The following is a 23,904-nucleotide window of genomic DNA, read 5'->3' on the forward strand; positions in this document are numbered from 1 at the left end:
TTATTTATTTTGTGATCATTGAGGTAAAAACAACTAGAACTGCTGAAAAACTGTTGACGTTACTCAGTTTCGTTCACTGCAGGTCAACTATGCAAGGGACACTGACATGTGAGACTGAGGGCTTGCGTGTCCTCCATGGTCTGATGAGCTAAGGGGATCGTTGTAAAAGGAACCAGCCCTTAGTTCACGCATGGGCCGTTTACTCCCCAATTACATCAAGAGTTGCTATACCACAGAACAAAAGTGCCCTGCAAAATTGTACACTAACAATGTACTATAGTGACAGTTGCAAACTGAAACACAAGACACATGAAAGCCAAAAAAAAAGATAAATGTCTCTTATTATATCGTAGGACCATAAGAAAATGATGCCATTAACACCATTCTTAAGCTTTGCGGCCTCACTAGGGGTACTGAGTAATGAGAAATGTCGTAGCCTATCATCTTTGTAATCCTATAATCTACATATTTGTCCTCTAAGGTCACTCTTCACCTCCATCTGTGTTTGCATTCCAATCCCAGGGCTCCTTAATCCAAAACAAGGTGAGAGGCTGCCTGTTCAGTCCTTTCACATCAATGCAGGGGTTCAACATGGGGTACAGAGGCTGCTTGCACTCCACGAGAAAGGAATGCAGCAAAGTCATCATGTCTGCATTGTAGAAAGACAGCTCCCCCCTCTGGAGATTAACTAGAATACCCAACTTTCTGACTCTCTCCCCGACTGACAGCTGCTTCTCCTGGGTGTCATGACATGCCAGGTACCGGCCCTCTCCGTGGTAGATGCACCAGGATGTCTTGTTCACACCAAGACTGGTAAGACTGCGACTTGGACCAGGTTTTTTGTCCACTGGTCCTGTGGTGATGCCTATCAACCAGTAGGGTTTATCCTGCACAATGACCTCCCAGTAGTGCTGACCAGTCGTGAAGCTGTCCTGAGCGAGGACACTGTACTGGGAGTCATATGGCTGAGTGTTTGGAGCCTCATTGACAGACTGCCATTTCCAGTACACTTGTCTCCTATCTTTGGAAATTTCCAGGTTTGGATGGGCTGTTTTTGAGTCTAGTGCAGGAGAACTTAGATCTGCAAATGAAAACTTTGATTCAGTGCACATTCATAGATTTAGTGGGTTGATTTTCTGCAACAAAATTCTTTACTAACATGACCACATTCTTGGAAAGTGTTGGGACAGAGCCACTGAGAGGTTGTCCACCATCTTCTCTACTGTTCTCAGCTTGTCAGGGTCACACAGACGTCTGTCTATTTCCTGAGTCGGAGCTAAATCTAAAGGGTCACTATGATCAAAATGGAAAAAAAAAAAAAATTAGATGGCAAAAGAAATACCTTGAGATCGCAGTTTGAATGAAAAACATACTCACCAAAGATTCTGGGCCGTGATGTGCTGTTAAAATAAACATGTCATGTAGTGCTGTATATAATGCAGCTATGACACTCACATCACAACAGCACACTCTCACTGCATTAGACGCCATTAACCTACTTGCAGGAATCTCAAATCATTTGGCTCTTGAAGGAGGGACTTGCTGGAGGCTCTGAGGTCATCAATCTCTCTGATCCGAGCCTCTGTGATTCCCCTCTGGGCCTCCAGCCACTCTGTCATGCAAATCTCCTCCGCATCTATGATCTGCATCATTAGACGCTCGTCGCCATCCAGGACAACGCGGATCCTGCTGTACTTGTCCGAGATTCTCTCCCGGAAATCTGCAGCAAATTTCTAGGCAATGAAAAACAACAAAAATAAATAAATAAATAAAGACTTTCGACCCTTCGAATGGATTAAAATGGATTGAGGCTCAGCCGGCGTAAACAGTGAAAATATACACACAACTGTTTGTGTATACAGTGACTCCAAGTCTTTGATGACATGCTCGGCCTCACATCTCCTCTGCAGCAGCTGGGTCATAGTGGTCTCTAACATGCTCTAAGGACAAAAACAAAACAGGCCTGTTGAAAATAAATATCTTGGCATGGAAATGAAGATATCATGATAGTAGTGGAAAATGAACCACTGATGAGATGCACCTTGAGGTCTGTGCAGGCTTCATGGAGTTGGGCAGCTTGGTGTTTCTTGTGTGCGCCTACTAGGACACACAAACAGCACACGGGGACCCGGTCCTCCAAGCAGAAGAGCTTGAGCTCATCACGGTGCTCCCTGCACTTCAGAGACAACGGGTCCCCGATGACCTCCACCACCGTGTGCTCCTTGAGAGCCGGTCTCTGCTGGTGCAGCAGGGCGTGAGCCTGGCACAGTGACGCATCACAGGTCAGGCAGGTCCTCACGGCTACCGATGACATCTCTATACAGTGGTCACAGTGGATTGTTGAAGATGATAGCGAGCTAAAATCTTCCGTTGGTAGCGCTGATGCTGATGGACTGTTAGTGATGTCCTTCACTTTGCTTTGAAGGCTGGTGTTTGTCTCCAAAGTGAGGTTGGATGGGAGGAAGATCTGACACTCTGGACAGAAGAAAGGGCCCTCCTTGGACACGCCTACATCCCAAACATCCTGGATGCAGCTGAGACAGAAGTCATGTCTACATGGGAGTGTTACAGGGTCCGTGAATAAATCCTGGCAGACGGGGCACTTCAGAGTTTCCTCCACAGTCCCCATAGCTCTGCTTGCACCTGCTACGGCAGCTCAGTGTGTGTGTGTGTACCGTGCTGCTGGCCTCCTGCTCATTAATGTTTCACAGGCCTCCTTTGGCATGCACACCCCACTCATGTGCCCCCGTATCCGATTACTAAAGATATCTTCCTGTCGGTTGTTTCAAACCACTGACATTTGGAAGACCACACACAATGGACTGTCAAATGATCTGCAAGCTGTGTTCACTGAATTGCATTACTTATTAAATTGTTGTGTTGTGTGAACATGAATGTTCCCTCTGGACTCAGAGCTTGGAGGAATAGCTTAACTCAAGGCCAAGTAACTGGAAGTTCAGCTCAGCTCTGCTGTAGTAAATTGGAGGATATTTTTGGTCGTAACTCAAGTTGATAGTGTAAAAAAGTAGCGAGATAGAAGTAAAACTATTATTATGTTACTATACCACTGGAATAACCTGGACAGAATTTCATTTAAAAAGGAAAAATAAAGAAATTGAAAAAGCTCAAAGTGAAAGCTTCTTTTGTGAAGATGAAAGTCTGAATGGAAACCACAAAAGGAAATGGGAAAAAAGAGGAACGGCGTGTATTAAGCGTTAATATGTGCCTATACAGAGTAAGTTTAACATATTAGAGAAAGTATTAAACTGTTGCGGGCCAAACAGAGATTTAATACAATTAGATTTTATGATCTATTATTATATATTTCGATATATTATATTTTAGATTTATATTTGTGAAAGGTTTGTTTTATGATTTGAATTGATTATTATCTCTTCTTTTTATTTGGCCAGTTATTGAGTCACATTTCATTTTAAAGTGTTGTTTATTTATAGAAACCATTCTTTCACAATCAATGTGTCATTAAAACTGGATCCACAATTGCGTTATTTTTGTTTTTTTTGCATCCATAAATATAATTGCTATTAGTTAGTTTTAAATATGAATCATCAGAGTGTGTTTTTGACTTCGATTTCTACTCGCACTCCCCCACAGACACTCTGGTGTCAGCCCGGCGTTATCATTGCTCGCTTAAGGACGTAAACGTAAGTCCTCTTCTTTGCGTATGTACGTCTCTGGAAAACCTACGCACACGTGGTTCCTGAATAGCTCAGTTTCAGCAACATTCTTCAACCAACGTGGGCTGTGGATGTGGCAGCGAGGCAGAGCCAGGCTGACGTACGTGTCTCCACTGAGGTGCACTCCGACAGAAGTGCAGTCGGGGTCGAGTCTCTCGGTTTCTCACATAGAAAGGTAAGGGATCCTTTAGTGAGATCTGTTCCGTGTCCCCCTCACACGAGAAGCCGCAGGCTAACTCTGGGTGTAGCTGCTCTTAGCTAATGCTAGCTAACTTTATTTAGCTAGCTCAAGCTGTGTTTACAAGTACAACATCAACGTCAGACGCACGCAGCCTGTAACTGGCATCTACGGTTTCACTTGGAAGCTCAAGTAGCTTCACATATGTCGCAGTTTATGCGTGTGAGCAGCGTTGTAACTCTGCTAGCTCTTCAGATATTTGTAAGCTAGTTTTAACAACAGCAGCTTCGCGAGTGGGGCGATGGGTCAAGTTCAAGCAGCAACACTCCTGGCAACATCAAGGCCACACTAAGCTTGAAATCAAAGTGAACGCAAAATGATGCTGTCATCCACCATGTTCACAATTCTGTTACATTTCATGACACATTTAGTGATAACACTGTAAGTCAGGGGTGTCCCAAGCCAGCCCCACAGTCCTGTCAGTCATACCCAGGAGCTGCTTATCTCAGGTGAGGTTATTGCACTGTTGAAATAACCTGGTAACCAGTGTGTGTTTGTCGCAGCTGCTCTCAGGTTGAGGTGCCATGTTTGCCAGGCTGGCTTTGTGTTCTCACTTGCCATCCAGAATCAGGCAGGAGAATGTCTGTCCAATCTCTATCCGAGCATTTTCCCAGGCAAAATGTAAGTATTCCAGATTACCTTATCACACCTGATGGGTGAACCCTTATTCTCTCACTGTCTCTCAGAGAAAGGCGCATGTTGATCACATCTGTTTTCCTCTGCAGTCTCGCTCCCGCGACCTCACGGAAAGTCTTTTGCTCATCGCAGTGAGTTAAAGCAAGCCAAGCGCATCGTGGTGAAACTAGGCAGCGCTGTGGTGACCCGGGGAGATGAGTGTGGCCTGGCGCTGGGACGCCTGGCCTCAATAGTAGAGCAGGTGATGCTGCACTGATGTTGGCGGCATACGATGGCGGGTGTGTAAGCATACTAAAGAAGAACGCTTTGGGCTGTTTCTGTCCACTTAGGTGGCCATGCTGCAGAATCAAGGCAGGGAGATGATGATCGTCACCAGTGGCGCTGTGGCGTTCGGGAAGCAGAGACTAAGACACGAGATCCTGCTGTCTCAAAGTGTCAGACAAGCATTGCATTCTGGGCAGAACCAGCTCAAGGAAATGGTGAATAATAATCTGGGAATATAAACTGAGAATTGTTTGAATCGTACTTCTGCTTTGACCTTGTCAATTGAGTGAAATCTCTGTTTTTCCAGTCCGTTCCAGTTTTGGAGGCGAGAGCGTGTGCAGCAGCTGGACAGAGCGGTCTGATGGCGTTGTATGAAGCCATGTTTACCCAGTACAGCATCTGCACTGCGCAAGTACGCTCTGGACCATTGTACCAGAAGACACAGTTGACTTGGTTGTCGCTGAATTCTGTATGTTTCTCGTCATTTCGCTAGATTCTTGTCACAAACTTGGATTTTCATGACGAGCAGAAGCGTCGCAACCTGAACAGCACGCTCCTGGAGTTGCTGCGGATGAACATTGTTCCCATCATTAACACCAATGATGCAGTGGTGCCTCCCCCTGTTCCCAACAGTGACCTGCAGGGGATAAATGTGGGTACTTTGCGAAGGGCATGCTGGGAATTTTAAATGCGGTCCAGAGTGCTGATGGTGGTGCAACTCATGCATGTAATTGGGAGAAATATGTTTTATTGATTTCCACCCTTAACATGACTTGATTTGGTCGCATACTTTTAATTTGTCCTCTCCCTGCTTGTGTTATCTCATCATGGACACAGGCGAACGTGGGCTGTTTGTTTTGCCGATGACGATACTGAAAGGCTTTTGTTGCATGGTAGCAGCTGATGTTATTCAACACTTTTATCTAGACAGGTTCCTGTTGACTTCTTCACATTTCTGCTTGTTTTCCAGGTCATAAGCATCAAAGATAATGACAGCCTGGCTGCACGGCTGGCTGTTGAAATGAGAGCCGATCTCCTGATTGCTCTGTCTGATGTTCAAGGTAGAGAAACGGCCACATTTTCAAATATGGTTTGCTTGGATTTTGATTTGAATTGATGTTTGCCACATGTGCAGTTCTTAAAAGGCTGACAGTTTCCAAAAGAAATAATTTTCCATTTCACAATTATTTATTTCTGGGAAGATCGCAAGACGAAAGGGTTGCAAAGAAATTCATTTAGAAATAAATAGCAATAGCAATCCTCCACATAGCACTTTATTTTTGGGGGTTGGGGGCTTAAAAATTTGAGAACTCTTCAATGAATTTATCTCACTGTTATAAAATATTAGAAACCAGACTTTGCTGTAAGGCGTGTATTGTGATGGCGTGTATGTGATGACATATTTAGTTTTACCTTCCAAATATTTGTAATGTCTTAAAAAAAAATAAAACAGCAAATCTTTACATTTCAGAAGTTTGAAATATAAAAAAAAAGAAAAAAGGTAAATGAAGATTACGACTTGTGTGGGTAAGACGGAATCAAATCTGTCACCAGTTAATCAGCTTCAACATCAATATTGCTGCGTCGTCATCATGCTGCTTGTTGTGCATCAAGGATTTATCTGCCGGTAGGAGACATTGTATTGTGCCAAGTTACTTCAATGAAGGATTAAAAAGGCAAACAATCTTCCCTGCAGGCTTATTCGACAGCCCCCCGGGAACAGACGATGCCAAACTCATTGATATTTTCTATCCTGGAGATCAGCAGTCGATCACGTATGGAACCAAGTCCAGGGTCGGCATCGGCGGCATGGAAGCCAAGGTCAGCATGACAGAGGAGACTTTACCTCCATGCGTAGATAAGATAGAGTTGCTGTAACAGAGTATTCTCTGTCCTGTTGTGGGAATCAGGTGAAAGCAGCTCTTTGGGCGCTGCAGGGTGGGACGTCTGTTGTCATCGCCAACGGCACGGACCCGAAAGTCACAGGCCACGTCATCACCGACATCGTGGAGGGGAAGAAAGTTGGTACCTTCTTCTCAGAAGTGAAACCAGCAGGTACGTGCTAAAGAAAAGGTTTGTTATTTTGTTGCTTTGACAGTTTAGTTGCTTATTTGATGGTGGCTCCCCCGCTGTCGCCGTCAGGTCCCACCGTGGAGCAGCAGACGGAGATGGCTCGGCATGCAGGCAGGACTCTGGCCTCGCTGCTCCCGGAGCAGGTGGGTGTCTTGTTCAGTCAGTTCATTATGAATGACAGACCTCAGTTGTCAACACAAAAGAGGGAAAGCAAAATATAATCACAAATGCATCAAATAGTGATAAAATAAGGATGGTGGCAGTCTTTGTTCTGACATTGATGCATCATATCAGAGTGCTGTGTGTTTTTCCAGAGAGGAGAGATCATCTGCTGCCTGGCTGAGCTGCTAACGGAGAAGAAAGACGAGATTCTCAATGCCAACAAGCGGGACATGGAGCTGGCGACCTCATCAGGTACTGCTGCTCACGTTGGTTCTAGGCTCAGCTCAGTTTTGATTTGCATTTATTTAAACTCTGATGTGCTCAAGCATGCTACCAGTTTATTATGTGTAAATATATCAGGTTTCAAGTTTGGCAAAGGTCATTCTGTGCACTTAGGGATTTGGAAGTCTAGAATCTCTACCAGATCTACCGTAAATTCCGGACGATAGAGCGCACCGTTATGTAAGCCGCAGATGCTTATTTTAGGGAAAAAAAATCAACTTTGTACACGTATAAGCCGCACCGGTAAATAAGCCGCGGTGCACGGTGGAAACACCTCGGCCGCCCGTTCTCTGCGTGTTGCCCCAGTCTTCCAGAGCGTTTTCAAGTCCGGGCCGTCTGCTATTATGACCTCTGAAAGCTTTTGTCGTCTTTTTGCATTGGGTCAGTTCGTCATGTTGCCGCCTCCAGCGTCTCACCATCGATTCGTTCATGCCAAACTTACGTGCTGCAGCTCTATTTCCATCTTTAACCGCCAGATTGATTGCCTTTAACTTGAAAGCTGCATCATAAGCATTCCTTCTTCTGCTCTCCGTCTTGAGGGTGAGTACAAATGACTGAAAATATCGTATGATGCTCTTCTTACACTGCACCGCGGCATGGACTGGACGCTCCAAGTACAGTACTTAGAGAAATTACCATAACATTTGGCTAGGAATTTCCCTAAGTACGGTACTTGGAGCTACCATCAGGAACAATAGGGAATTACTGCCCGCTGCCGCTGCCCGCCACACCCCAGGGTGAAGGTAAAATCCTCGTATAAGACGCACCGGAGTATAAGCCGCGGGGCATGAAGCGTCAAAAAAAAGTCGCGGCTTATAGTCCAGAATTTACGGTATTAGAACTCTCCTCTGGTTGATGATGAACTATGGCCTTTCGGTTTCAGGGGTGGAGATGATACCATTTCCTCACAAGTAGCTATGGAATATTGCATTATTATGTATTTTGTGAATATTTTCTAGGCCGTTTCTCCCAGCCTCTGATCGACCGCCTGAGTCTGTCGACAGCTAAACTGAACAGCCTTGCCATTGGCCTGCGTCAGCTCGCCGTGTCCTCCAGAGATAGCGTGGGGCGTGTGCTGAGGAGGACCAGAGTGGCCAACAACCTGGAGCTGGAACAAATCACTGTCCCCATTGGTGTCCTGCTGGTTATCTTTGAGTCTCGTCCTGACTGTCTCCCACAGGTAGACTTCCTGCTGTCTTTGCAGCTTTTCACGTATTTCAAGGTAAATGGCAGTTAAATGTTTGTATTTCATCTGATTTCCAGGTCGCTGCTCTGGCCATTGCCAGTGGGAATTCTTTGCTCCTGAAGGGCGGTAAGGAAGCTTCCAACACCAACAGAATTCTGCATCAACTCACTCAGGAAGCCCTCTCTGTTCATGGGGTATCAGACGCCATTCAACTGGTAAGACTGTAAACGCTGCGTCATGGATTGCATTTTCTCTGAGGTTACAATTCTGACTCAGTTTCTCTGCTCGAATTTTGTCATGTAGGTGAGCACAAGAGAAGAAGTTGAAGATTTATGTAGACTGGACAAGATTATTGACCTGATCATTCCAAGAGGTTCTTCCCAGTTGGTGCGAGACATCCAGCGGGCGGCGAAGGGTATTCCCGTGCTGGGCCACAGCGAGGGCGTCTGTCACGTCTACATTGACACGGACGCCAGCATAGACAAAGCTGTTGAAGTTGGTGTGTGGTCTATTTGTGTACTTGAGACTGTTGGACAATTCTCTATATTGCTGTGTTATTGCTTCTGTGAGTTTTGGTTGTTTGTTGGGCAAGAATCCCTGAAAGGACATGGAGGGAAAATTGTGCTGCACACGTATGTGATATATATGTATATATTTGCATGTTTGATTCCTAGTGCGAGACTCCAAATGTGACTACCCTGCGGCCTGCAATGCTATGGAAACCCTCCTCATTCACAGAGATTTACTGCGAACTCCTATATTTGACCAGCTCATCGATATGCTGAGAACAGAACATGTAAGAAATGTGCACACTACAGCCAAGATCCTCCCACTGGCACCTCAGTGACATCTAGTGGCAGGTAGTGGAACTAGCTTATTTTTCATGGCTGGTCAGCAGCTATGGATTATTTTTAGTACTTGGTTGCACAACGCAAAAACTCCTTTACTGTAAATTGTCAACACACACACACACACACACACACACATTTATGCAATACATCATAATAATGTACATGCTAGTGTAACAATTAGAAACCAAATGACAAATAGTTGCATATTCATTAAGAGCTAAAGTTTGGCGACCGACATTGTTGTGCTTTGTTCATTCCAGCGAGGAGGTCTGGAACTGAAAACAGTTACAGTTGATTATTGTGATTGGCAGGTGAAAATCCACGCTGGCCCCCGGTTTGCATCCTATTTGACCTTCAGTCCATCTGAGGTGAAGTCTTTGAGGACGGAATACGGCGACTTGGAGTGCTGCATAGAGGTGGTGGACAGCATGCAGGACGCCGTGGACCATATCCATAAATATGGCAGCTCCCACACTGACGTCATTGTGACAGAAAATGAAGAGACAGCTGAACAGTTTCTGCAGCAGGTGGACAGCGCCTGCGTGTTCTTGAACTCCAGCTCTCGCTTTGCTGATGGCTACCGCTTTGGTCTTGGTACGTGCAGTATGACGATTTGTGAAAAGAATTGCTTGAGTATAAAAATAAAGTGTTTACCGCAGAGTATTTATTTTTTGCAGGTGCCGAGGTTGGTATCAGCACAGCACGCATTCATGCCCGAGGTCCAGTGGGTTTGGAGGGGCTTCTCACCACCAAATGGGTCCTTCGAGGTGAAGGGCACACTGTGGCTGACTTCTCTGAACAAGGCAGTTCGAAGTACCTTCATGAAAACATCCCTGTCCCCCAGGGGAGCTTCAGCTAGGTGTCCAGCCAAACTTCCATCGGGAGCAGTCAGGATGAATGTCAAGTGTATCCAAAGGTGTGTCTCTGCCTGTAGCAGTTAACTTTAACCTGCTGCTTCATCCCAAGTAGAAGTCCATAGGGTTGGTGCCGAACAGAGGCTACTCTTACCTCCTCTTGGTCCTGTGATGCACTGTCTTTTTTAATAATCACCAAATCCTGGAAAAAGACCCTCTGTTATCGATGTGTGACGGAAGTGATGGAAGCACAGACTAAGCTATTTCAACTATTAAGTCCTTTTCATAATGACGGTAAAATAAATCACGGACCTAGCAGTGATTTTCTAACTTATTTTTATACATAAAACACTCTCCCCTGGTCATTTTGTAATTTACTGTAAGCAATGTCTTTGCTGCATCTCAGTGCAGATTTATTTTGCTGTCTCCTCTGGTTGTGCAAATAATTTCAATAAATACGTTGTACAGTTTTTTTTTTTTACTTGTGGTTCTATTTTACCTGTCACAGACATGACTGGATTGTCTACATCATAATATCCCTGGATTGTAGATGTATAGAACATAGGTTGATGTAAGTTATTATTTCTCTTAATTCAGGGTATTTTCCCCAATATATTTTTTTCCATTACATTAAGGGGAATTTTTATTTTTGAGGCAGGTCTTCATTTTATTCCTTTACACTAATTATTTCAGATTAAAACTCTCAAACATACTCAAAGGCGGCTCAGTTTTTAAGATTATATACATGATCATTTTAACCGCTCCAGATGTTAAAGTAAAATGCAGGCTGATCCAAAATCCCGTCATTCATCGACGCATAACGTCTGACGTAATTTGAGTGGGCGGGGTTTGGCATGCAGCAGCTACTTGTTCGGACACTGGGCAACTCAGCTGTCATCTGTTTCGATATAAAACATGGCAGGAAACAGCTCCTACACAATCGTAGAATATTTTGGTGGGGATGACGGTTACCGCTGTGGTTACTGTAAAAATGAAAAGGGAAACTTTTCACACGGTAAGTGATGAAAAAGTAGCGAAGAGCGGCAGCTAGTCCGTATCGGCTTTATGCTAACTAGCTACATGTAGCCGGATAACGCCGGCCATGGGAAGAGGGCTAGCAACTTCATCTGATTCCTGTAATACTACTTATATGTTTCTGGAACAACGCTACAACCTTGCGTCCATTGGCAACTTTAAGTGATAACCGTAATGTAACTTGGTTATGTGCAACGAGCTCTGAGCTCGTTCGCATCCCAGAACCCAAAGGCTCCTTCCTGGAATCTTATCTAAACGTGTCGTAATGCTGTGTGTCAGTTTCTTTAATCGCGATTCGATCGCTTTTCTTGAATTGGTCCTCACTTGCCCGGTTGTTACTCCATTCTTGCGCTGTGACCTGAACGGTTATGGTAGCATCCCGGTGAACTTCCTCACGAGCAGCTCGCCTGCTAGCTAGCTTAGCTAACAGACACTAACTAGTAAGGGCTGCTGTAGCCCTCAGAAGCAAAACCGAAGACGTTGGGTAAATGAAGGTGACAGTTGTGGCCTTAAAGTGTTTGAAGTGTTGTGGAGGGTGTGTTAGAATGAGTTTCGGCTCCTTTTGGCTACACGTACATCAACAGTAAAGCAGGTGACGTCAGCAGCACAGAATTGTCGTCTGTCCTCCATATGGGCAGAACAGAACGATCCGATGAGCTGGTGTCTTTCCTATTGTAATTCGGCACAATGTGCTCACTTGTCTGTGACTTTACTTCCTGATGCAGTAAAGAATAATACCAATAAATAATAATAGTTGTAATACCAGTAAAGTAGTACCAAGAAACTAAGTATAAGATGTCTAATTCTAACATGCTGAGACTGAGGAGAGTTTGTGTAAAGTGAACTGTTTGTAAACTCAGATTGTGCAGATTTGTTGATGAGGCTGCATCACAGTAAAAAAAAAAAAAAAGTTGTATGATTACTTCCCTTGTGACCTACATTTTAATTTTATGCTGAATACTGTTGTGTTTTCGTTCCTAGTTACATGTGAAATGAGAGACACCACTCTAGCCTCAAGTAACTTTCAAGCAAACCCTGAAATGTTTTGTCTAAATTGATCATGTATCACATGAGAACAGCCAGTGGACATGAATGCGTAAAAGCCAGTTGATGTTCCCTTATTTAAAGACTTGCTCTAGTTTGGAATATCTTTTGTTATCTGAGCCAACAAGGAACTGAATTCTCCTACACACATAGAAAGGAAGAACTCAATCCAACTAATACCAGTCATATTTTTATTAAGCAGGTATATTTTACACCAAGCAAAAATAGACAGGTTCTGCTCCAAGACCCTCCAACTGACCAGAGTAACCTCCAGCTGCCTGATATACGCCAATAATTTAAGAAACCTGAATTTTAGTGGGGAACTCAAAGTAGACTTCTGTATTTACCTTCATTATTTCTCCTTTCATCCACTTATCCTTTTTCCTTAATCTTCCTCGCCTGCACATACATTCCCATGGCTATGCTCACGCTTGCATAACACGGGTGTCAATGTACATTAGCACTGATTTAAAAACACCATCTCCTTGTCTCCTTCTCTGCTTTTGCATCATACCCCTAATTACAATAATCGGTATACTCCCTCCTGACATGTCGTGTTGGGCAGCATGCGCTCTGCCTCACTGCTGCTAACTGTGTAACTGAATACTTGAAGATGAGTGAAGACAGCCTGCTTTGTGTGTATTTGAGCTGGTTTCTGGGTAGAGTTTCACTTCTCCATAAAAATCTTGCAGTGTCTTAAAAGCTCCTTCCATGAATGTGTTTACTAGAAGTGTGACAGCGATGACACACTCGCACTGCTGCGAGACGTTAACACACAAACTACTCAGGAGAGCTTAATAACGGCGACAAGAAAAAAATACTAGAGAAATTGATATTCAGACATAAAGTAGGATCATGTAATTGTGCAGGTCTTTGATGCAGACCTAAAGATAAACTATGTAAGGCCATGGAAGGGGATTTTCTGTGCGGCACCAAATTGTCCAATTCAGATGAGGTGAACTGAGGTTAGACGGTGTGACTATAATTAGGGTTCAGGTAGTTCCTAAAGCAGTCATTGAGCGATTGGGCTCAGAGCCTGCAGACGAGAGTGTTGTAATCTAAGATAAAACAGGTAATCTGGATATGTTACATCATGTGGCCAAGATGGCCATACAGGGGTGGAACCAGGTTACAGGTGTCCTCTCGAGGATGCAGGTGAGATCAACTTGTAACTGCAGGATCAAAACATTTTTTTGCCCACCACTGGGGATTGATGAGCAGTTTCCTGGTTTCAGGCTGTAATGTTCTATTCATAGTGCTGCTTGTATTCACTCAGAATCCAACCATAGATCAGCTGAGGGATTTGTAGATATGAACAAGGTCTCGTTTGTGTTATTCTGGTGTTTTCCTCAAAGTGACCAGCGCTGGGATGTTATCAGCAGTAGCATTTACCTTCCTCTCTTTTACTGTGTGTGTGTGTGTGTGTGTGTGTCTGTCACACCTCAGTGGAGGGTGAAGAATAGATAGATGTGAATGATAGGCAGGTGCTTATGTTGTACCATGAAGAGGGCAGATGTTGTTCTCAATGACGTGATTGTTTAATGTGTTGTTAAATGTTTGTCTGAAGCTGTGACACCACTGCAGTTGAATGGATGGCTTTATGATGATTTTCATTTTGAAAACAGAACTGCAGCCCAGATAAAACTTGGGATGCACGCTATTGGATTTTTCGCTTGTATTTGATCCGCTGATTATGGGCCAGTTGCTGTAATTTATAGATGTTAATTTGATCCGCATAAAAGCAAGTTCATATGATCTTCACGTTTTCCACATAACACAGAATGCATGTAAACATTACGAATTTGAAAGAGTAACAAAAAAGTGAAAGTAAAAGCCCATAGATCATATCTTCAATACATTTTTGCATGCATGAGTAAATATTGATATAATTATCTATCTATCTGAAAAAAAATTGAAATTTGCAGGTGATTGTCGATGCTGTTGTGCATCCCTAAATGAAACATCAGGAGAAATCGTATCGTAGAATACAGTCACACAATTCCACATCAGAAGAAACAACAGCTCAACCTCCATGTTCAGTCTTGTCTCTAGAACTTGCAAATAATTTCAGTCGTTCCATAAACACCATCCTGGAGTGAGACGAAACTTTATGCTCAGTTGCAAACTTGGTGTGTGAACTGGTACACAGCCGCTTCCCTCAGTAGTTTTGGATGTAAACTGATAGTGATCTTGTCAAAGGGACTCCAGAGCTCTGGATATTATTTCAGAAGAGGAGGTCAGAAGTTGACGCGGCAGTTCTGACCTCACTTCTGGGAAGTAGGGTCCAAGCTGCTGTCTTTCCAAATAATAAATATGTGTGTCCATTGGGGCCTCAAAGCACTGTGGGAATGTACTTGGGGGACAATTTGTGATGCAAGCTGACACAGAAATTTAATCGTCCCCCCTAGAATATGAGCAGATTCCTCATAATCCACACTTTCACGTCAGCGAAGAGGAAGTGAAAATCTCGTTCATCATCTCTGGAATGTAGAGAAGTGAGATGCTTTAATAATATCAGTAGCTTCTCTCATACTTGTGCCCTGAAGTATGTCCTCTAGTTTTCATTAGTTCCCATTAAATGCATGTGTTAAATTAAGACATTGTTTTGAATCATCTTCTTTTCTTCAGGGATGTGGTCTCATACCATGACAGTACAAGACTACCAAGACCTCATTGACCGAGGATGGAGAAGGTGAGTAGCTGCTTCTCTCTCTGGAATACAGCTCAACAGATAAGATTATTGCTGTATTTTATAAAAAAAAAATAACCATACGTTTCTTTTTAGAAGTGGGAAATATGTTTATAAGCCCATAATGAGCAAGACATGCTGTCCACAGTACACCATCAGGTAATCAGCATTCTCTCTCATGATCCCTACTGCTGTTGGTATCATCACCTATGTGGAGACCCTGAAACACAGAACAGCATGGATGATCACGGTTGCGTGACAGGATGGAAGCACTAAGATTTTTGTTCTAACCAAACCTCCATTTCTGTTCACTTTAAGATGTCATGCACTGAAATTCCAGCCTTCCAAGTCCCACAAGAAAATCTTGAAGAAGATGAGCAAATTCATTTCTCAAGGAGAATTACCGAAAGGACAAGATGACGGTGCGAGGAGCCTCTGTAATCATGCACGTGTATTCAAGAAAGTGTTCATATGACTTCCATCTTCTGAATCTGCCTGATGTTGGTCCAGTGCTGGTGGTCTTGCCTTGTTGTTTACATGATCTGATGTTACAATAGTGATTTTGTGCGTCGTAGGGGAACCTATGGACTCTGTGGGAGTAGACGCTGGTCCACGGGAGCCCAATCAAGTTTGTCACCCAGATCTGAAGTGTGTGGCAATCGCAAATGTTGAGAAGGAAATAGCCGAGCGTCCCGCTGTCACGGAGGCTCGGAGAGATGTCGCGGATGCCACGCCTACAAGCTCGGACACACCAAGGACAGATCCAGGGTCGACCCCGCACGGGAGAACAATGGCTCCTAAACCAGGTAAGCGGTCAAGTCAGATCTCCCTTCACATGAGTAATGAACTCAGTGTTGTTGCTACTGAAGTTACAACACTGAAGTTATTTGCCCGTAATGTGAATTCAGTTACTAATGACCATATAACACAACATCTATTACTAATATTTTTCTGCATCAGGATGCATTGAAATGGTCTATCAATAATAAGATGATAGACCATTTCAATAATGTTTGATTAAAAGGTCATAAATCTGTCTCTTGGTGAGGCTTTTATTCAGATTTAGTGCTTAAATTTTTAGCACATAATGAGAGAAGTGCGTGACGGCCATTCCCCTGTACAATCATGTCTTAAGTTGTAGCATATTTTTGGGTTCATGTCATTGTTACACAGATTTAGGGTCAAATTTAGCTGTTTTTGACCACTCATTTATCAATAAAAATGGTCAAAAATTCCAGGAAAATTACACATTGAGATCACAAGGAACACCCAAGGAAAAATCCACACTGTGATTTGTTATTGCACTTCTTAAAATTACACACCATGGATGAAATTTGTTGGAAAACACACCATAAATATGCTGAAAAGTGAGAAAAACTGCACTAGCTCCCAGCACTTCTGTCTGGCCGGACACAGGAAGTACGCACATATTTAGTTCATGTTGCCAACTCGTATACAAGTACACAAGTTGGTTTTTATAAATAAAATAATTGGACAACTCTTTTTCTTTTTTTTCCTGTGTAGTTTTTAACATTTAAATATAACAACTGAATTTCCGTTGTCGTTGTTTAATTAGCCAGTGAGGGTTTTGCTCTGGACCCCTTAATGATGGTCTCTTACCTCTCAGATTAAATATAAAAATGCTGCTTACTTTTTATTTAAATAATTGTCATCAAGACCAAGTTAGAAATTTAGGAGGTTGATATGTTTTGAAATTGCAGTTAAAAAGAAATTAGTAATCATTATTTATAAATCTTCCTTCCAGAATCCCAGGGATGCTTTACAAGGAAGAAACTAAGCCGGTTAACAGATAGTGCATGTGATTAAAAAGTTAATTGTAGTAGTTAGGGGAGCTTAATTGACAGTCTACTGAAGCCAGTAGTACTGCAATCAGTAGTACTGGAGTCAGTAGTGCAACAGACGGTGCACCCTTGCTTGCCAGAGGGTGTCACTGTTAACTGTGTAATCCACTCCAGCAGTCTGGTGTTCCTCTGTTTCCAGGAGTGTGGCTGGTTTTATCGGCCATGTTCCTGAGCTCCAGTGCTGGAGGATATCCACAGCCAACTGTCAGTTATGGTTTAATTACACCAGTGGTGACGAGATAACAAACTCCCCTTAGACGCAGGAAGCAGCAGGTTTAACAGCTGTTCATATTTAAGGCCTTTGCCACTTTTTTTCCTCCCTTGTGCCTAATGAGAACAAGCCCAGGTGTCATTAATCAGAAGCCAATGATGTACTGTATCATCAACACTGGTCCGGATAACGACTTAAACATACAGGGCATATTTTTACCTGCGTCAGTCCCCTTCTGTTCTTCCCTCTATGTCAGCTCTACTTCCTCAGCCTTTTCAGGGGGCTAGCTAAAGGAAAGCTGGAAGGATTTACTATGCTAAGCTAGTGGGTGTCCACTCCCCCCTTATTCACCTCCAACAGAAAACACCTGGATATGTCCTTCCTCTCGCTTTATGACTGGAGTGCTTTACAGCTTTGGATGTGTTCCAGTTTTAGCTTGAGAAAACATGGCTCCCCATCTGCTATACAGTGCATGTAGAGGCTTTAAACAGATACAGAAGTACATACAGTTTGAATTTAGATGTAGTAAGATGAAGTAGTTAAGTGCAGGATGAAACTGATCTGGTCAACTTTTTATTATTGTCGCCCAATATCACATAGAACTGTAAAAACTTTTACAACAGTGCCATCCATAGACTGTTATTTCAGAGAAGGAAAACACTACCCTTAAAAACCTTAGGCTGAGGAAAACGTGGACCAACAGAGGACGAATCCCCTGTCTAGGCTGAACAGACATTTGATCATAGAGAATAGATGCAAAATGTCACTAAAAAATGAAAAAGGGTGTCAAAATTGTTGACACGAATGGCCCGGTGTCCTCAAACAGACCTGAGCTGCTCAACCTCCGTCCTTTATACTTCCTGTATTCTTCCTATAAAATGATACAGCACACTTCCGTGTTAATATTTTAGTGTCTGTTCACAGATGTCAACTTCCTCCACGTGCAGGGCTGTATCTCAACGCTGGAAGGTTTATGCTGAGTCTCTGTTGAGAGTTGTATGTGAGCGTAGGGAGGCGGGGAGGGAGGTTGTCACATCTTTTAAAAAGCGCTAACTACTGAAGTGGGAGCATTTGTCTTTAGCAGGAACTGATCTGTCAAACTTTATCCTCGCCTCGGCCATGTAGTGCTGCTCTCAGGAGGAGTACCTGGTGTGTGTTGTGAGGGAATATAAGCAGGAGGGGCATGTGGACAGGATGATCAGGGTTGGTGTGTTGAACACTGTGGGAAAAATCTGCCTTGTCATCACAGTAATCGGACAGAATTGCAACTTCTCATCCTACGTGTTTGTACTGTGCCTGGGTAAAACGCCACTTGCCAAGACAATGTTTTTAGGAAAAGTTTGACTGAATTGTATTTCCTTCATGACAGTCAAGAGGTATGAAACCATGAAATGTGCTTCATGAGTAGCTGCAGATTGTATTTATGTTGGATTAACATCTACTTTTTGGTTAATATTGATTGGTTTATGTTGTCATTGTCATTATAAATGTACACGGGCTGCAAGACGATCTCAAAATTAATCGCAATTTGACCGACAGTAAGGTGTAGTGTTTGTTAAAGGCTAATTGTGTGTCAACATTACTTTTTGAATTAGATGTGGTGGTTTACACTCATGCCTACATATCATCTTAAACAGACTTGAGAAAAAAACATGTTTGAGACACAACAAAAAGACACCATTATCATTTGAATGCATTTTTTGTGCGAAATGAGATTAATAAGAGAGAATTAAACCCCCCCCCCCATCATAATTGCAACTCAAATCACATGACCAGTCAGAATCATTAGATCGTTTTTTTTTTCATAATCGTACAGTTGAATTGTCCTCAAGTTTTGACGTTTTAGGGATGCGACATTTCAGAAAGCCCAGGGTACGGTTTGTGTCGTGGATTTTGGATCGTGGTTTCGGTTTAGTTTGATTTGTACATTACTTAGATGTCCAGAAAATGAAACCTCGAGCTAAATACGTGAAGAAAGTCACCACTGCGCTTTGCTGTCGTGCATATGGTCACCATTGCACTGGCCTGTGTACTGTGGGCTAATGAACCATCTTCACGCACACACAGATACACACAATCTAACTTTTGCTCCTGTGGGGAACTACAAAAATTTGCGTTGACTTTTGTGTTGAACATCGGGTTGCACATTGGACCGTCAGTGTGACACATCCCAAATCTCTGTTTATTTCACAGTTAAACAGATGTTTTATGGAACGGTTGTTAAAATTGTTCTGGAAGGCATCAGCATTTATTATCAACCTGGCTCTTATTTGTATAAAAGTACCAGGTACTACCCCTGATGAAAAATGGAAAACGCTGCGTGGCACCATGCTGATGCCATGAATTAGAAAAGGAGGTATAAGATTTTCTTGGACCGAACCTCTACTTTGCTCCTTTGTCTGCACGTTGGGAGTGTCGTGGTCAGCTAACCTCTGATAATCGTTTCTGTTTTTAAATGTAATTATTATCGACAGGAATGTCAGCATTTCTCATGATACTCCACGGATATTAAATTTATTGGTAAAACAGTGGCGTTCTAGCCATTTTGTGGTCATCGAGCGCCTTCTGTCAGTGTGTCTGTTCCATTTTATGTTAGTCAGAGATTAATAAACAAGTCAGGGGTGCATTCCACGCGACTCAGCAGTTCAAATACCCAGCTGGCTCCAATTTCTGCTGCTAACAGCAAGGCACAGGAGCTTTCAGCAATCACGCTGTATTTACTTCAGGAAATGCACTTTCTAGTTTGTTTTGGAGATTATAATCCCCCATCTGGAATGGAAGACATCGCATTCTGAGTTCTGTCAGCAGATTAATCTGCGATCATAGTCGTGTGTCTGTCTACCATTTTTGAAAATTTTTCTAAAATAAATTTCCACCTCAAATGTTCTGTAATACAAAAAAAAAATCACAAAATGCAGAGGTGCAATATCAAAACGTTGAACAGCATCTACCTGCCGTGTTTTTGTTTGTTTGTTTGTTTGTTTTTGTGGCCATCATCTGCCACAATGCATCTGAAACAGAGACAATGAAACCCCGTCCCGTCAACCAGTCGATTAGTTGAAGAGAAGGTCCGATCTCTGACGAGCAAGATTTTCTTTCCTTGACTGCTAACGAAGTACGCCAGTATCTGCTTACAGTTGCTGCAGATGCTGGCAGACTTGGTAGAGAATGTTGAACGTGAAGCTTGAGTCAGCTGAAGCTGAATGCTGCCAGTGAACCTTGGTAAGTGTGAGAGTTTCCCCTCTTCCCCTGTCAGGACCGTGTTTCCCTCGCTTCCCTCACCAAGGGAGAAAGTTAGTAAGTGAGCTGATGGCGGCGACTGGCAATAGGATAAGCAGGAAATGGCTCTCGTTTCCTTATTGCTCCAAACAGGATGTGGGCGTGTAAACTGTTGACATGGGATGCCCAGAGAGCTGCAGGGCTTGGCTGGAGCCCAAGAGGTGGTGGTGGTAAAGAGCAGAATGGGGGTGGGGGGTGGTGGGTGAGGGGGTGAGGGGGCTGCATTACCTCAGAGAACATTTTCTGTCTTGTTTAATTTAAAAAAATCCATTGTGGATAATAGCTGAAGCGCTTTCACCATGTCTGTTGTCATTGTCATTACTGAGAAAGTGGGTTGTTACATGGTTGGGTTCTTACAGTAAAGGAGGTTATATTCCTTTATAGGCTCTTAAAGTATGATGTAACGTAAAAACCTGCAGCCTGGAGGTTGCCACCGCTTTTACTACTGTGTTGAGTCTCATTCTGAAGACTACACGAGTGGAGAAACTTTCTCTCCATTTTCAAGCCTTTTTTCTTGTAATTGCCTCTTTTTCATTCATCGTCTTCTTCACGGAGTTGATATTCTAAATGAATGGTAAACCACTCGGCTCAGTGCCCCTGCAGAACCTCTGAACCAAATAGTGAAGGCGTAAAAACACTAACGAGTGGGCGTGTCGAAAATAAGAGCTCTATGTCTCAATATATTGATAAGGGATTGGATACCAGATCAGGAATATCGCGATTGGGTGGAGATACTTAACCATATTCACTGATTGCAAATTGAAATTATGGCGAATATCAATTTACCAATCCATATTCCAATGCAAACAGCAGTGATTGTGATAATAAATAAAAAGAGAGCGAGAGAGAAAAAGATCCCACGTTTGTAGGATGGCTAGTGTGATCAGAACATTTTCTGGCTTCCACACTGTCCTTGCTTTTGCACCTTTTTTGGCACCTCATTTGTGCTGTTTTTGCAAGGCAACTCCCTGTAGTGTGAATTCTTAGGGGGTCATGGCAGTCAAAGGCCAAACATACCTGAACCTGACAATCCAAAACAAGTAATTGTAGATAACAATGGATAAACGGCAACAAGCCACCTCATCGGTACACGCTGCCATCATGGTCTGGAGGAGTACCAGTCAAAGATGTCAATTGTAACGGTGAGAGAAAAAAATGTAAGGTCCACCAGTGCAAGTGACATTTTATACCGCGTTTGGAAGGTCTCGGTGTGCGGCATATCCAGTCAGGTTGTGGATGAACTTTTTTTTTTCCAGCAAACTCTGGACCATCGCTGACACAGTGGGACTGCTGCCTGGACCAGCTTGCTCTACTATCACTATCTCTTGTCTCTTGGATGCAGGTATGGGAGTGGATCCTAACCGTCCCCCGTGTCGAAAGGCCAAAGAGATGAGGAAGGAGCGACGTCATCAGAAAGAGCAGATGAGGGAACATCACGATGGGGTCTCCTCCATCGTCACTCCTACCTCACCTCCTCCCACCCAAACCAACCAACCCAAAACCCTGGAAGATTTCATCAAAGAGACATTGCCTGACAGTTCCTCTCATTGCCTTGAGGTAAGCAGCCATACAGTGTACAGTAGGTTGTTTCTCTCTCCCCCCCCCCCCCCTTTATATGTGACTTGAAATAAACATTAGCCCACTGGTGTGATTCCAACAATAAGAAATATATTTTCAGTTGAGCTTTTTGTCTCCATATTGTTATGAATCAGTTCCTTCGCTCCAGTGACTTCACCATGTGTTTATGTGTGTAGAGAGGCTAGCTGGCCAAAGCAGAGTGGAAAAACCACCTCTCACTTGTTGAATTTCAACTGAACGACAGACACGCCACACAAACTGGGGCGCGTTACCCTGCTGATGACATTAAAACCACAGCTCCCCGTTCGGTCGGTATGTGAGGACATGGAAATGAACTTCTGGCACGGGGGGGAATGATTTGGAAAGATCCCTGGTGAAGGCCTCAAGCTGAGATTGGTAGAGTAACGTCATTCTTAGACTTGTCCGAAATTTGAGCCAGATGCAGTGATGAACCAGACAATGTCTGTCTCCCCCCCCCCTGAGACAGCACCTCCTTCCAATCAACTCATCTCAATTGGATTAATTTGTTTCCCCACAATTATCATTCAGTTTCCTAAAGCTGGCATGCTCAAGCTTGTCCTCTCTCAGCGAATGTTAATTACACGTTTTACAAGTCAGATAATCCGTGATGCCTCCCTGTGCCCCTGGTAGCTGTTTAGTGGAGAACATGTGGCCAGGCTGCATCGTATTTGTGGCTGAAGGACAATTTAGGTAATAAGCAGTTTATTAAAACTTTCAGAGCCTTGAGCTTCTACTTTGTTGAGCTGGCTGTAGGCTTAGAGAGGGATTCACACTGTTTGCTCGATAGCAGTTAAAGCAGTCAAACTCACTGTCATCATAAAAGTGTTCGCACTATTGGAATGATGAGGAGGACACTTTAGAAGATTCACATGACATTTTTGAGTAATAAACAGGGAGCAGAGTTGGACAAACCTTTTATTGTACAGGGTGAAACAGCTCACCTCTCTTTAAATGTGATTGCTGTAGCACATTATTTCTTCTTAAATATATAGCAACAAGATGAGTCAGTGACAGGGTAAAGCAATTGAGTTGTGCAGCGTTCGGCTGTTGTTCAGCTAGTAACCACCAGGGGTCAATGTGACTACATGATTTAGAGCCCCTCAGGCACCTCAGGGAAGTGTGGAACTGAACAACGATATCCCCCTCAAGAGTCCTGTCTGCTGGTTTCACACTTTCCACTGTTATTATTCATTTCCTTGTAGATCTCCTTTACGAACATGCAGTAGATTGGCCGGCAGCCGACTCCTTCATGATATATACAGATGGGTGACAAAGTAAAGGAAAACCCTGAATGAATGAGTGGAGAAAGATGCTTCCATACAAGGCAAAAGAGGTTTTTGAGTATGGAAATTATATGAATCATATTCTGCTGATCTCCACCCAGCCGAGCACCTTTTGGTTCCCTAACACCGTCATCCCAACACCAGAGTTTTGGAAAAATGGTTCCCTTAGTCAGTTTAGAGACTGGCACAATCTGCCCATGGATGCTTGTCGCCACGCTTCGGTGAATTTGGATACTCCAAAAAATGTAAAAGTATCAAAGCAAAAAATCTGACTGCTGGAGAGAGTGTGTTCCATACCATGTCAACAGCTGGTCCAATTTGCATGGAACTTGGCTCGAATTATTCTCTTGCCGTATTGAACCCTTGACCAGAATTTGGTGCCAATCAGTCACTAGGTGGCGTTGTTGCATCAAATTGTGGACTACAAAAAAAAAGGACGAAACTGCATACAAAGTGTAGATGTACTGTCGGTGAAAGTTATTAAAAGAATGTTGATAATCCATAATGTTCAAAAGGTTAAAAAGTTAAAACAGGAAGTGTTTCATGTAAAACCCAAGTACCAAATCTAGCGCCAGCAGGTCGATAGGTGGTGCAGTGTAGGAAAGCATAGTTTCAGAAACGGAAACAGTTTTGATACTCTAAAAAAATGTAAAAGTTC

General features: G+C 43.3%; 3 protein-coding genes across 6 annotated transcripts in view; 2 read left to right on the plus strand and 1 right to left on the minus strand.

The window, feature by feature from the left end:
• Window positions 1–482: 482 nt before the first annotated feature.
• On the minus strand, window positions 483–2,629 carry LOC147247888 (tripartite motif-containing protein 14). The gene is made up of 6 exons (XM_086180856.1): window positions 2,042–2,629; window positions 1,845–1,940; window positions 1,500–1,733; window positions 1,378–1,400; window positions 1,160–1,293; window positions 483–1,081 (listed from the first exon to the last, which is right to left on the minus strand). The coding sequence occupies exons 1-6, from the start codon at window positions 2,627–2,629 to the stop codon at window positions 483–485; spliced, it is 1,674 nt and encodes a 557-aa protein (XP_086036982.1).
• Window positions 2,630–3,693: 1,064 nt separating this feature from the next.
• Window positions 3,694–10,707, plus strand: LOC147247889 (delta-1-pyrroline-5-carboxylate synthase-like). Its single transcript, XM_086180206.1, has 17 exons — window positions 3,694–3,873; window positions 4,440–4,557; window positions 4,662–4,813; window positions 4,902–5,051; window positions 5,144–5,248; window positions 5,330–5,488; window positions 5,807–5,897; window positions 6,533–6,657; window positions 6,747–6,891; window positions 6,979–7,052; window positions 7,224–7,323; window positions 8,313–8,533; window positions 8,617–8,754; window positions 8,843–9,038; window positions 9,214–9,335; window positions 9,702–9,984; window positions 10,068–10,707. Exons 2-17 carry the CDS (start codon window positions 4,461–4,463, stop codon window positions 10,247–10,249), a joined length of 2,340 nt encoding a protein of 779 aa, XP_086036332.1. The 5' UTR covers window positions 3,694–3,873; window positions 4,440–4,460; the 3' UTR covers window positions 10,250–10,707.
• Window positions 10,708–11,072: 365 nt separating this feature from the next.
• The window catches only part of ate1 (arginyltransferase 1), a 65,259-nt gene continuing 52,427 nt past the window's right edge, over window positions 11,073–23,904 (plus strand). For all 4 annotated transcript variants that reach the window (XM_086180210.1, XM_086180211.1, XM_086180208.1 and 1 more), the window contains exons 1-6: window positions 11,073–11,259; window positions 14,952–15,015; window positions 15,109–15,171; window positions 15,331–15,434; window positions 15,588–15,818; window positions 21,707–21,921. In XM_086180210.1, the coding sequence (XP_086036336.1) occupies window positions 11,160–11,259; window positions 14,952–15,015; window positions 15,109–15,171; window positions 15,331–15,434; window positions 15,588–15,818; window positions 21,707–21,921 (777 nt within the window). In that variant the 5' untranslated portion in view covers window positions 11,073–11,159. The remainder of the gene's footprint in view (window positions 11,260–14,951; window positions 15,016–15,108; window positions 15,172–15,330; window positions 15,435–15,587; window positions 15,819–21,706; window positions 21,922–23,904) is intronic.

The sequence above is a fragment of the Aulostomus chinensis genome, chromosome 16 (genome assembly GCF_037954235.1).
Source record: "Aulostomus chinensis isolate RoL2024-O1b breed Wild chromosome 16, RoL_Achi_v1.0, whole genome shotgun sequence".
Lineage (NCBI taxonomy): Eukaryota > Metazoa > Chordata > Actinopteri > Syngnathiformes > Aulostomidae > Aulostomus > Aulostomus chinensis.